The sequence below is a fragment of the Callorhinus ursinus genome, unplaced genomic scaffold, assembly GCF_003265705.2.
Source record: "Callorhinus ursinus isolate GAN/ISIS: 27379988/994484 unplaced genomic scaffold, GSC_fseal_2.0 scaffold12, whole genome shotgun sequence".
Taxonomy (NCBI): Eukaryota; Metazoa; Chordata; class Mammalia; order Carnivora; family Otariidae; genus Callorhinus; species Callorhinus ursinus.
In genome coordinates this window covers 46,527,998-46,541,235 of record NW_027397074.1, presented here as the reverse complement: position 1 = coordinate 46,541,235, position 13,238 = coordinate 46,527,998, and the positions used below count along the sequence as shown (strand labels likewise).

General features: G+C 39.0%; 1 protein-coding gene across 1 annotated transcript in view; it reads right to left on the bottom strand.

Annotated features, from left to right (window-relative positions):
* The window catches only part of ITPRID1 (ITPR interacting domain containing 1), a 99,389-nt gene extending 86,947 nt beyond the window's left edge, over positions 1 to 12,442 (bottom strand). The window contains 1 exon segment of the mRNA XM_073898587.1: positions 12,341 to 12,442. Within this exon segment, the coding sequence (XP_073754688.1) occupies positions 12,341 to 12,432 (92 nt within the window). The 5' untranslated portion in view covers positions 12,433 to 12,442.
* Between the last annotated feature and the right edge of the window lie 796 nt (positions 12,443 to 13,238).

The following is a 13,238-nucleotide window of genomic DNA, read 5'->3' as shown; positions in this document are numbered from 1 at the left end:
GAGGGCACGTACTGCATGGAGCGCTGGGTGTTATAAGCAAATAATGAATCATGGAACACTACATCAAAAACTAATGATGTAATGTATGGTGATTAACATAACATAATAAAAAAAAATAAAGAACTGAAACCTTTGACCCACATGAGAAGCCAGATTATAACCATCAGGTTGCTTGGAGTGGAGAATAGTCAGATATTATTGTTGAAATGTCTACTGGGAGTAAACTATCACAGGGAGAGACAAGAGACTGTTCAGATTTTTAGTAAAAGGGTTCTCATACCTGGGAGTTCCAGGAGCCTAGAGTTTTTAGTCAGTCAGTAGGTCTGGGGTGGAATCAGAAAATTTGCATTTTTTCCTCAAGTTTCCAAAACAACTGATGTAGTGAATTCCAATAACAGCATTTCAGAATCATTGTTTCTGGCTAGTGTATCCTTTCTCCTGATTGAACTCTAACCAGTTTTGCCTCTTGTCATTGTTCTTCTACATACACACTCACCTCCTATTATTAAACATTTTAAAAAACATACTGATTAGGCTAGAAGAGTGCTACAATTCCCACTTTCACCGTCAGAAAACTCTTACAGAGAAGATGAGAATGGTGATGGTAGTGGTGGATTAATGCTCAGAAACAGAGCCTGGGGTAGGGAGACAAAGCTTCAGCCTCCCTAGAATCTCCATCAGACCCACATTCTTTACTAAGGCCCATTGAAGTGTTTCCTGTTTTATGAAAAAGATTATGTCAACATAACTTCAAAAGTATACCCACTCTCATTTCAAGCTAGTCCTTTCCATATAGGAATTTTGTATTTAATAGTTGTGACAAAAATAAGATGATAAGATGATGGTAATGATGGCCACTATTTATTGACTTGTGCCAAATCCCACACTAAAAGTTTTACAAGATTTTCTTACTAGAGTCTCCCAAGAAACTTAGGTGGAAGTCATTCTTTTTTTTTTTTTTTAAGATTTACTTATTTATTTGAGCGGGGGGGGAGGGGCAGAAAGAGAGGGAGAGAGAATCTCAAGGAGGCTCTCAACTGAGCGTGGAGCCAGACGTGGGGCTCAATCCCAGGACCCTGTGATCATGACCTGAGCTGAAACTGAGTGGGATGCTTAACTGACTGAGCCACACAGGTGCCCCAAGGTAGAAGTCATTCTTATCCTCGACTTGTAGATGTGGAAACTGAGGTTCACAGATACTAAAACAATTTGTCCTCAGTCACACAAGTCATCTGGATGGAGGCAGGGCACAGGCACATCTAGGTCTATCTGACCCCCAAATCCATATTCTTAATAATTATACCTATCTCCAGAGCTCAAAAAAGAGTAGGCAAACACTTTCCAAATGATTAGTTCAGGGAAGGAGAGCATATTTCTTCAGAGATGTCAGTTTTCCAAGTCGATTTAGCCCTGGGCTCATCAAGCTGAGTCAGAGAAATGGTTGTCATGTTTGCTGAGAGAGTTTCTATGCAGTTCCAAAAATCTGGCCGAACCGGGACAAGAGCTAAAGGTAGGCTTTCCTTCCTTCCACATTTATGCAAAGACGCTCCAGTTCAATAGTTTTGGGCATTCCCAATAAGCCAGAAACTTACGAGAAAACATAATCTCCATGTACAGTACAATTAAATGATGATTGGGACTGATTTATAAGTTAGTAAGTCACAAAAATAAATGGGAGGCAATTCTTTCCTAAGTAATCTTTAGCAGATAAAATGATAAATCTAAATGCTAAATGCTTGTCATGAGATTAAGTGACCTCAAATAGCTCTATATTCCACTAGATGGACATTAAGATGGGATTTCATTTTAGGAAGACATTTAACAATGCTTATTATATTTCAGCCCTTAGAGCTAAATTTGACACATCATGACTGCTCAACAAATATTTGGTATTCATACTCATCTCAATAAATCCTGCTAGGTCAATTCAATCTTTCCACAGTAAAGATCCAAATTAAAAGCTGCCTCCTCTATGAAGGAGACTTCCCCCCACCCTCCATTTTACTCTCATTTATTTATGCTGGTCTCAGAGCACTTACCACATTGTGCCTATTAGACCACCAAGTCTCAACTGGAACTGATTTTGCCAAAGGGGCCTTTGGCCATGTCTGGAGACATTTTTATTGTCACAGTGGGGTGGAGGACGCAAATAGAATCTAAGAATAGAGGCCAAGGATACTGTTCAACATGCTGTAATGCACAGAGCAGCTATCCTCCCCCAACAACAAAGAATTTTTCAGTTCCAAATATCAAAAGAGTGTCGAGACCCCATATTACAAAAAAAAGAGAGACATAAATTGCTTAGGACTCAGGACCCCAAGTGCTTAGTTCCAGCGCTGGTTCCGATGTGTACTATACGTGAGACACTGTGTAGGTGTCAGTCCCTGAGACTCAGTATTCTCACCAGTAAAGTGCAAACATTTATTTCATAGGTGTTCCCTCACAGAATTATTGTAGGGATCACTGCAATAATGTATGAAAAGTGTTCTTAAAACTGACTACAATCATATTAGATGCATTGCCGTTTGTATGTATGATGACGATAATAATCATGCAGGCAGTTTGGATACATAGGTTTAGAGCTCAGTAGTGAAAGAAGCTGGATTTCAAATCTAAATAGAATCTTATTAATTTAATTTTTTTTTAGATTTTATTTATTTATTTGCTAGAGAGAGCATAGGCGAGAGAGAGTGAGCGAGAGTACAAGCAGGGGGAGCTGCAGGCAGAGGGAGAAGCAGGCTCCCTGCTGAGCAAGGAGCCCGATGCGGGACTTGATCCCAGGACCCTGGGATCATGACCTGAGCTGAAGGCAGCCACTTAACCGACGGAGCCACCCAGGCATCCCAGAATCTTATTAATTTTAATTTCATCTCAACAAGTATTTATTGAGTAATATCTCTGGGCTAGCTTTCTTCTAGGTACTACAGAAATAAAAATAAGATATTCTCCCTGAATTAAGGAGCTCTCTTTTTACATGGAAATAGAGAGTCATAAGCAAAAAGTTATAATACTTTGTGAAATAATCTAAGATAACAGAGGATAGGTGAGTAAAGTTTTTTAGAAGCAGAGCAATTCAAAATATGTTTTCAAAGTTTGTGGTCTGCGTTATTGCTGGCAACAACAGCAACAAAATCCCTTTCTTTACTATCTCACTTTACTGATCCCCATGGGGGAAAATGTACATTCTTATGACTTAGATTACTCACTCTACAGAAGATAAAAGTTGGTAAGAAAACTGAAATTGCTTTTTAACAATGGATATGTTAAATCTGACCCCATAGGAAAGTAACGCGATGGAGGCAGCTCTAATCTTTACTCCTGAAATGGGACCACTAGCCATGACTCAAAACAGCTGCATACACCCTGAATTGCTTATCCCTGTAATTGAGGTATAAAATGCTTTCAGAATGCAAATGAATGGTATTTGGGGAAAGCTTTCGAGGACAGTCCAGGCAGCTGGATCATATTCCCATTTACTGTGCTCATAGGAAATAAATAACTGGTCAATAAATGTCTGATAAATCGAGCCAATGTGACACAGTAATATAGGAAGTGGGCACTAATTTTACTCCTTCCTCTACCAAGTCACTGAATGTTTGATTGGAAGGGAAAATGCCAAATATTCAGACATTTCATGGAAAACAGTAAGTGGAGTCATCTTGCCTATACATTGTCTTGAGAACTGAAAAATATCGGGATCATTGAATATCTGTTATATTAGTGATATCTACTTCCTACACCGTCCGTTGTCATATTCCTTTCCATGAATGTATTCAGCATTGTCCCCTCTAGTGGTTCCAAGCCATTTTAGTCCAAAGGGTTCTTCAGTAGTTCAAGAAGAACCATCACCCTTACAACTACCATTTCTGTCAACAAACCTCACAAATTGAGAAAAAAGCTCAGGTTTCTGACACAATCCTAATGAGGGGTAGTGTATGTGTTACTACTTCACAACAGGAACACATTGAATATGGCACAGTTTGAGAGCATCTAAGATCCCTCATGGATGCAGTCCAGGAGAATCTCTTATATTTTTGCGGGCTTTACCTCCAGGAAACCCACCAGGTCCTCACAGTGAAGATGTAAGAAAGATCCCTTCATGGTTCTGGGAGAAGGAGAGGAAAAGGAATCATTATGAAATATGTTCAGATCCTTCTCCACAGCAAAGGCCTACTTTCCAGGGAAAAAGCCTTTGTCAGACCCTTACCCCAGTTGTGGAAGAGCATTTCTCCTATATTAGACAATTTTAGCCTTGTCTCACCTAAGAAAAAAAACCACCATAGTCAATAGTGGTCAGGGCTCCAAGGATATAGACTGGGAAAGCTGCAACTGTGGGCAGGAGGGAAAAGGTTATCCCACTAGAGAAACACTTGGGAAAGTCATAGCCCTAACACATAGGCCATTTAAGACTGAGATCTAATCAGATGATTATAGAATGCTTCCTCTCCCCAACATTTAACCAACACACCAACAGGGTTCTAATATAATAATAGTGGATTACAGCTGAAAGAGTTGCAAGTCTGTCTTTATCTCTCTTTTTCTCCGAGGAATTACTTAGGGAAGACCAAAGTCAAAATAGGAGCCAAAAACAAGGACGCTAGAAGAATTTGAAACTTCTGGTACCTAGAGCTATCACAAACATTAAACGTAGTCCAACTTCTAGTCACATTAACATAAATTCTCATACCAAAAGCTATTTACCTCAGTTCCTATTACCTGATACAACATGTATGACTTTCAAACAAAAATTTACAAAACACATCAAAGGCAAGAAAAAACACAGTGTGAAGAGACAACACAATCATTAGAACCAAATTCAGATATGACACAGATGTTGGAATGATCAGATAAGGAGTGTAAAATAACTATGATTAATGTGTTAAGGGTATAATGGAAAAGGTAGACAGCATGCAAAAAAAGATGGGTCATGTAAGCAGAGAGATGGAAACGTTAATTAAAAATCGAAAGGAAAGTCTAGAAATAAAATATATTGCAACAAAAATGAAGAATGCATTTGATGAAATCATTAGTAGACTCACACACCCACAGAAAGAATCAGTGAGCTTAAAGATAGGTCAGGAGAAACTTCCCAAACTGAAAGTCAAAGAGGAAAAATAATGAAGTCTAAAACAGAACATTCAAGTACTATGGGACAATTCTAAGATGTGCCATATACAATTTTAATATCAGAAAGAGAAGAAAGAGAGAACAGAGCAGGGAAAAAATATTTAAATAATAGCTGCGATCTTTCCAAAAGTAATGGCAGACTCCAAACCACAGATTTAGAAAATTCAGAGGGCACCAGGTAGGATAAATGTGCAAAAACCACACCTACGTATATCATTTTCACACCATAGAAGACTAAAAACAAAAAGAAAATTTCGAAAGGAACCAGAGGAGGGGAAACGTACCTAGAAAGGAACGAGGGTAAGAATCACAACAGACTTCTCACCAGAAGCCATGGAAGCAAAATGAGAATGAAGGGAAATATTTCAAGTATTGAAAGAAAAAACTCCACCAAATTAGAACTTTCTATCCAGTGAAATTATCTTTCAAATGTGAAGGAAACGTAAAGACATTCTCAGAAATACAAAAGTTGGGAAAATTCATCACTTGCGGAATTGTCCTGAAACAAATGTTAAGAGAGTTTCTTCAGGTAGAAGGAAAATGATATAGGTCAAAAATTTGGATCTATAAAAGCAAAGAGAATCATGGAAGAATAAATAAATAAAGGTGAAATAAAACATTTTGTTTTTCTTATTCTTAGTTGATCTAAAATATGTTTGAAGTAATAATAGTAATAATGTATTAGGTAATTATAATGTAAGGCTAATTGAAATGAATACAGTAATATCACAAATGAGATGGGAGGGAGAAATTGGGAATATTCCATTATAAGGTATCTGTACTACAAATGAAGTGGTATAGTGTTATTTAAAGTGAATTTAGATTAGAGGTTCCTGGGTGGCTCAGTCGGTTAAGCATCGGACTCTTGGTTTTGGCTCAGGCCATGATCTTAAGGTCGTGAGATTGAGCCCCACGTAGGCTCCATGCTCAGCACAGAGTCTGCTTAAGTTTCTCACTCCTTCTCCCTCTGCCGCTCTCCCCTGTGCACTCTCTCTCTAAGATAAATAAATCTTTAAAAAAATAGAAGTGAATTTAGATTAATGTAAATGTATATTGTAAACTCTAGGGAAATCACTATAAATGTTTTAGAATAAATATAACTGACAGGCTAAGAGAAGAAATAGAGAATCATATAAAATGCTCAATAAAAGCCAAGGAAAGCAGAAAAAAAGGGGGAAAAAATAAAGAACAAGCGTAACCAATAGAAAACAATTACAAACGCAGTAGATACTAATCCAATTATATCGATAATCTCTTCAAATGTGAATGGTCTAAATATACCAGTTAAAAAACAAATACTGTCAGAGTGGATTAAAGAAACAAGCCCTAAGTCTATACTGTCTACGAGCAATGGACTTTAAATACAAGGACTCAGATAAATTAAAAGTAAAAGGGATGGAAAAAGACATACCACACTAATCAAAAGAAGGCTGAATTAGCTATGTTCATTTCAAACAAAGCTGACTTCAAAGCAAGGGAGATTATCAGGGATAAAGATGGGCATTATATAATGATAAAGGTATAAATTCTCTAAGACGGCATAACAATCTTGTGTATGCACCGAATACAAGAGCATCAAAATACATGATGTGAAAACTGACAGAGCTTAAAAGAGAAATAGACAAATTTACTATCGTAGTGGGAGACTTCAACACTCCTCTTTCAGTAACTGATAGACCAAGTAGGCAGAAAATCAGTAAGGGTATTGACAGCCTGAACAACACCATTAACCAACTTGATCCAAATGACATTTATAGAAAACTGCACCCAGCTACTGAAGAATATACATTCTTCTCAAGCTCACATGGGACATTCAGCAAGATCGACCACATTCTGGGCTATAAAATACATTTATAAGATGAGATAAATTTAAAGACTTTATCACTTTACAAGACTAGAAATCACACAAAACATGTTCTCATGCGCAATGGAATCAAACTAGAAATTAGTAACAGAAAAAACCTGGGAAATTTCAAAATAGAGATTAAACAACACAATTCTAAGCAACACAATATGAGTTAAAGAAGAAATCTCAAGATAAATTTTAAAATATTTTGAACTAAATGAAAATGAAAACATAAAAGTACAAAAGCAGTGCTTAGAAGGGACTTTATAGCACCTATTTCAGAAAAAATAAAGATCTAAAATCGACAGACTAAACTTCTGCCTTAGGAAACTAGGGAAAGAAGAGCAACATACGCCTAAAGCAAGCAGGACAAAAGAAAAGAAATAATAAAAATGATAGTGAAAATCAATGAAGTCGAAAACAGGAAAACACTAGAGAAAAATTAATGAAACCAAAGCCAGTTCCTTGAAAAGATAATAAAAGCCAGGCCTAGAATAAAAGGGAAAAGACACAAATGTAATGCAGGAGCCAGATTTCTCACAGCTGGAGTCGAAATTTACAAGTAAGTAAGGGGAAGAGGCTGCAGTGACCCAGGTGGTAAGGGATTAGACTCGGGGACATCAGTATTAACTCATGATTAGCTTACCATAGGTACAGATGGTTACATATGGACATATTTATAGGTATGTCTATACACATGGGTCGGCATACACATATATATTTCCTCTCTCTGTCAGCTGAGAGGGCCTAGAAGCAAAACACCCTACCATTACTAAGCATGCCTAGTACCCAGATCTTGGTTTCTGATACCCTTCTCCCATAAAAGGAACCAATGCTCCTTGAGCGATGTCTGACTCGAGGTCTAGGGCAGGAAATATAAAACATGAACTGACAGCTCTTGACAGTGCCAGAAGGTATGGAAGTGCTACACACACACACACACACGCACACACACACACACACACACACACAGTGATGTGGTATGTCAGAGATACAAAAGCCAGCTGAAAAAGCTCCTAATGGCCAAAGGTGGTAAAATTTGAGCACATACTAAATAAATTTTCTTCATTTCACTGTGACTATATTTTAAAAGCAATTGACCAAGGACACAATTAATTTTGTCAACTAAACGGAAATTAGTAGAACTTTTTATTTTTAAAATCAATGAGTATCTATGATGAGTGAGGCCTGTCTGGGCTGTGTGTCCTTCCTCCAAGCTCAACTAGCCTCCTGCGCTTACCTCTGTCATTTGTATTTACAAGAAACCATTTCATACATTTATGTTATTTGTCCGTCTTCCTTCCGAAATTACAAAATTCTCAAGGAAAACAAATCTGCGCTCCTACCACCTTGCGGAGAGCCTGGCATGCATGCTGTGCCCTTGGGGGCACAGGCAGAGGGCAGTGCCGTGTGAAGTCTTGGACAAGTAACTGCTTGAGTTTCTTCACATGTAAAATGAAGAGTGTGGGCCACTGCCATCTCTGGGGTTCCTTCCAGATCTAGGATTCAAGATTCTTTTCCCATCTCAATGAATTGGGCATAATTTCACAAAACAGGAACTCTAGGGAGATTATGTGACTTGCCCAAATTCTTCTTTTGCATCTTCTGGAAGGTGATGGAAGATCAAGATTCAGGAAATGTTGGCTCTGTAGGAGTGGGTTCAGAAAGCCTTTTTCTGTAAGTTTTAAATAATTTATTATTTGCAGTTAAATTTGTCTTCGAAAATTTACAAATGCCTCAACAAACCAGAATGGTTAAAGTATGAAAGGATTAAATACGAGGATAATTATTTTGTAAGATCCTCATGAATTTTTTTAAATTTTCTCCACTATGCAGAAAAGATCCTGTGTGATGAAGTGAGCATATTGCTATATGTGTGTCACTCGGATGCTGCTGCTTTTTCCTCCAACTTGAGATTAAGGAAGAATGGTGGAAAAGCATGAGTCTGTCTACACCTCTAAAAGTCACACTCGGAGGCCTTTCCAGCATCAGTGATTCTGCCTTGTCTTGATCAGCAATATCCTCTAGCTAGCCCACTCCTGCTCCTCAGTGACACCGATTGCTTGGAACATCAAGTTCACCTAGAAAAGCCCATGACAGGAGTATTAGTTTTCTGTTGAGCTGTAACAAATTACTACACATTTGGCTTTAAGACAACACACATTTATCATCTTATAGTTCTGGAGGTCAGAGGTCTAAAATCGGTGTCACTGGGCTCAAATCAAGGTGTTGGCAAGGCTGCATTCCATTCTGGGGGCTCTGGAGGAGAATCCATTTCCTTGTCTTTCCCAGCTTCTAGAAGCTTCCCACATTGCTTGGCTAGGGCTGCCTCCTCCAGCTTCAAAGCCAGCAGGGTAGTGTCTTCGGACACTACCTCTCTTACATAGACCCTCTGCCTGTGTCATCACATCTCCTCTCTAACTCTGACTCACCTGCCTCTCTCTAACAAGGACCCCGTGATCACTCTGGGCCCACCCAGATAATTCCCGAGAATCTTCCCATCTCAAGACTCTTAAGTGAATCATATCTCTGAAGTCCTTTTTGATACGTAAGGTAATATGTTGACATCTTTGCTCTGGGGGCCATTCTGTCGAGCATATACCCATCCTTCTTTTACTAGCCAGTGAATGGAGTGGACACCTCTTGTGTGGAGCCTTATTTTCATGTAATCTCTGAGTCAGGCACCTTTGGTACCAGTCACATCTTGTCCCAGAGAAGTCATTGCTTTGTCGTTTCCGGAAAGATTGCCCTTTTAGAAAGTGTAAAAGGATACGTGAGGCTCTAATTATAGCTATGTGAGCATATGATACTTTTCTATCAGGCAAAATTTGTTTTTTTCCTAAGAGTATAGCTTTGGTGGGACAGACTTAGATTTAAATCTGGGCTCCATCCTCTACTATCTCTGTCACTTAGAGTGGGTGGCTTGCTTTTTTCCAAGCTTTGCCATCTCTGACTCAACCACAACTCCTGTCATCCTTATACTATACCCCACCATCACTGAGATTTCTCTATTGAGATTTGAAGGATAGCCAGGATGCCTTAAATTATATAGTAAGAGGCACAGTTGAACTTCATAGACTTAAATGAAATAAATAAGCAGAAAACAAACAAGATCATATAATTTGGGTGGGCTTTTTCCATGAAGTCTAAAGTTGGACTTATTTAAGTCTCTTCTCTGAAAACTTTTTTAACTCTTATTTTCTAGAACCTATAAACACACACCAAAAAAACCTTTGAAAAACTAGCTAAAGTTCCAGTAAGACTCTAAGGTGATGAAATATTATGCACATTATAAAATATGATGCTTATAAAAAGGGGTTTACTATTGATCTTCTGGGCCCTTTCTCTCCTTGCCCCACCCTGTGTCTCTGTGATTCTCTGTAACTTGTTCAAGTTGTTCTGTTGCCCAATTGTTTGGGAATCCAGCTCCTTTTTCCTTTTTTTGAAAAGAAAATTAAACTAAGTTCCCGGGTGCCTGGGTGGCTCAGTTGGTTAAGCGACTGCTTTCGGCTCAGGTCATGATCCTGGGGTCCCGGGATCGAGTTCCGCATCGGGCTCCCTGCTCGGCAGGGAGTCTGCTTCTCCCTCTGACCTTCCTCCATCTCATGCTCTCTCTCTACCATTCTCTCTCTCAATAAATAAATAAAAATCTTTAAAAAAAAAAAACTAAGTTCCCAAAGTATTCCCCTTCCTTCCCCAATGTCTCCTTTTATTAGTATTATATTGAATTGGTTAAAAGTCCAGTGTTTAATTAGGAGCCTAGTATGTTATTAGCAATGTACTTTATTAAGGATTGATTATATATATGTATATATATAATATTTTTTTTCTTAACACAATGTCTTTGGCATCTTACAACGTGAAATAGAAAACCATCAGCCCCATCTGCAAAAGAGCACACTTCGATCACATTCTTGGGATCTGCTCCCTGATTTCTTCTTTCTCTTTTCTCATTCTCTCATTCACATTCCCTCTTTCAGTCATTTTTTTCTTTACATATGAAATGCAGCACTTCGGTTCATTGCCAACATTTTGAACAACACAATGTATATAACATGAAGCGAGAAAATGTTCCCATCTTCTCAATCTTGTGAAGTAATCATTATAAAAAGTGTGGCCAATTTTGTCCTCCAGGATGTTTCATCTGTAAACACCTGCTGGACGTCATGCCATGACCAAGAGCGTAGATCTGACTTATTTTTTAGTGACCACATAGGTGTCCATTGTATGGACATATCATAATTTGTTTCTCTCTACTTCTCTCTTTACTGTTGCAGCAGAAAGCAGACTGTTTGTCTCATTGCATTTATCACTCTATGTGTTTTTCAGTGGAGAAGTACCAAAAAGGAATGAAAAAGCAACCCGATAGCTGTTTCCTTAAAAAAACAAAAAACAAAAGACAAAACGCTTTTCCCCAAACTCCCTCACTTCTTGATCTCTCATCTTGGAGGAGTTGTGGGAGTGGCCCAGGAAAGTTATTATTTAGCAACGTATTATCAAACATGAATAAAAAATTACTAGAGCACTTCCCTGAGAGTACCTCAGTAACGGTGATGTCGGAACCAGGAGCAGTGAGAGGGAGCCCTGTGCTGACTTTAGAAAAATATCTGCTGAAAATACAGTTACTTTTATTCTATAGCAAGACAGACAGACACACATACATATATAAAATAAAAGCTTTTGTATTTCCAAGTGTTGGTATATAAATATATATATAAATCTGTTCTATTGTCCTATTGGAACATTCAATTTCATTAGTTTTAGCTATGTTTCATTAATTAACAACTTATATTTGTTAAAGATGAGGTACCAAAACGTGATTCTGATTAGGGTTTGCTGAACATTGTTCTGAATAATATCCTCACACAAAAATATCACCATCTGGAAACCAGAAATGGAGCATCATGCTTACAAGTGGTTCTCATCTCCTGGACTGCTCTACTTCTCTCCCCCTCTCTGTCCCTCTCCCTTCCCCTGGAATCAGCTCGCTCTCACGACCACACCATTTATTTGTCAATTCCTAGCTACAGCTCTAGATTATTATCAGTGATGTGCCTCCGTCCCACAGAGAGACTCAGATTTCACCCTCCTCCTTCTGTCTCCTCCTCAGGGAACGCCTCAGCCGCCATCACTGACAGCATTTCTCATCGTTCTACTCATTTCTAACAATTGCAGTATCATCAATGTCACCTGCATGCAACCCAAGCCTGTTAGCTTGGTCACAGTCCAAAGGGATGTATAAATACTTAGAAATAAAAAGTACCTATAAATAGGAAGAGGGAAAGAGGAAGGAGACTTTCTGTAGTGATCAGGAAGAACATTTAGATTGCTAAGGCACAAAGAAAAGTTCTTGACAAACAGTCTTACCTTTGCCTAGTGGAGTAGGGTTCAGGGGACAAGCAAAGCCCATCCCCTAAAGAAGCCGATCGCCACAACCCCCTCCACCGGCCGCCATCCATCTGCAACCAAAGCTCCACTCCTGAACTGACCGAAAGTTGTGTACCTGGACAGTTACTAAGGGAAACAGTGTAGCATTTGACTACTCTTGCATAACATTTTCATAATCCACGCCCATTTGTCCCGAGGAAAAACCTGTTTTCCTGATCTTTTTTTGTATCAGGAAACATTCAAAACAGGGGACTGAGATAGTTGGTCTCCTTCAGACAAATGAACCAAATTAGAGGAGACTTCCTGTATGCATGGGCACTGCAAGATTTTGGGAGGTCTACTTCCTGCCAGACCCAGGGCTGGAGAAAGGAGACGTGAAAAACAGATCACTCTCCTCTCCCCAAAAATCTTGCAGCCCTTTGGGGGCCACAATCAGAAACTCCCATGGAGAAATGTTGAGGACCCAGACAGAGAGAGGACATATTATCAACCGGGAACTTGGGAAGGCTTCACCAAGGCGTAGTGTCTGCAATGAGTTTTGAGGCATGAATAGGAGTTCTCCTGATGAATGACGATTGAGCTAGGCTTGGGGCAGTGGGAAGGACGTTGAAAGCATAGAGAACAGCATACAAAGGTACTAAATTATTGAACAGGATGATACATTTGGGGAACTGCAAAGTCATCTTTATGGTATGGCAGAACCCGAGTATGTGGAAGCAAAGGGGAGAGATGAGGCCGAAGAAGTAGGAAGCCTCACCTCATGGGCTGATTTACGACTTAGAAAAGAACAATTGTGAATTGGGGGTACTATAACGATTCTACACTTTCCTGGCTGAACTTAGCATATTATTTGTAATTGCAAGAGAGAAGCATCGAA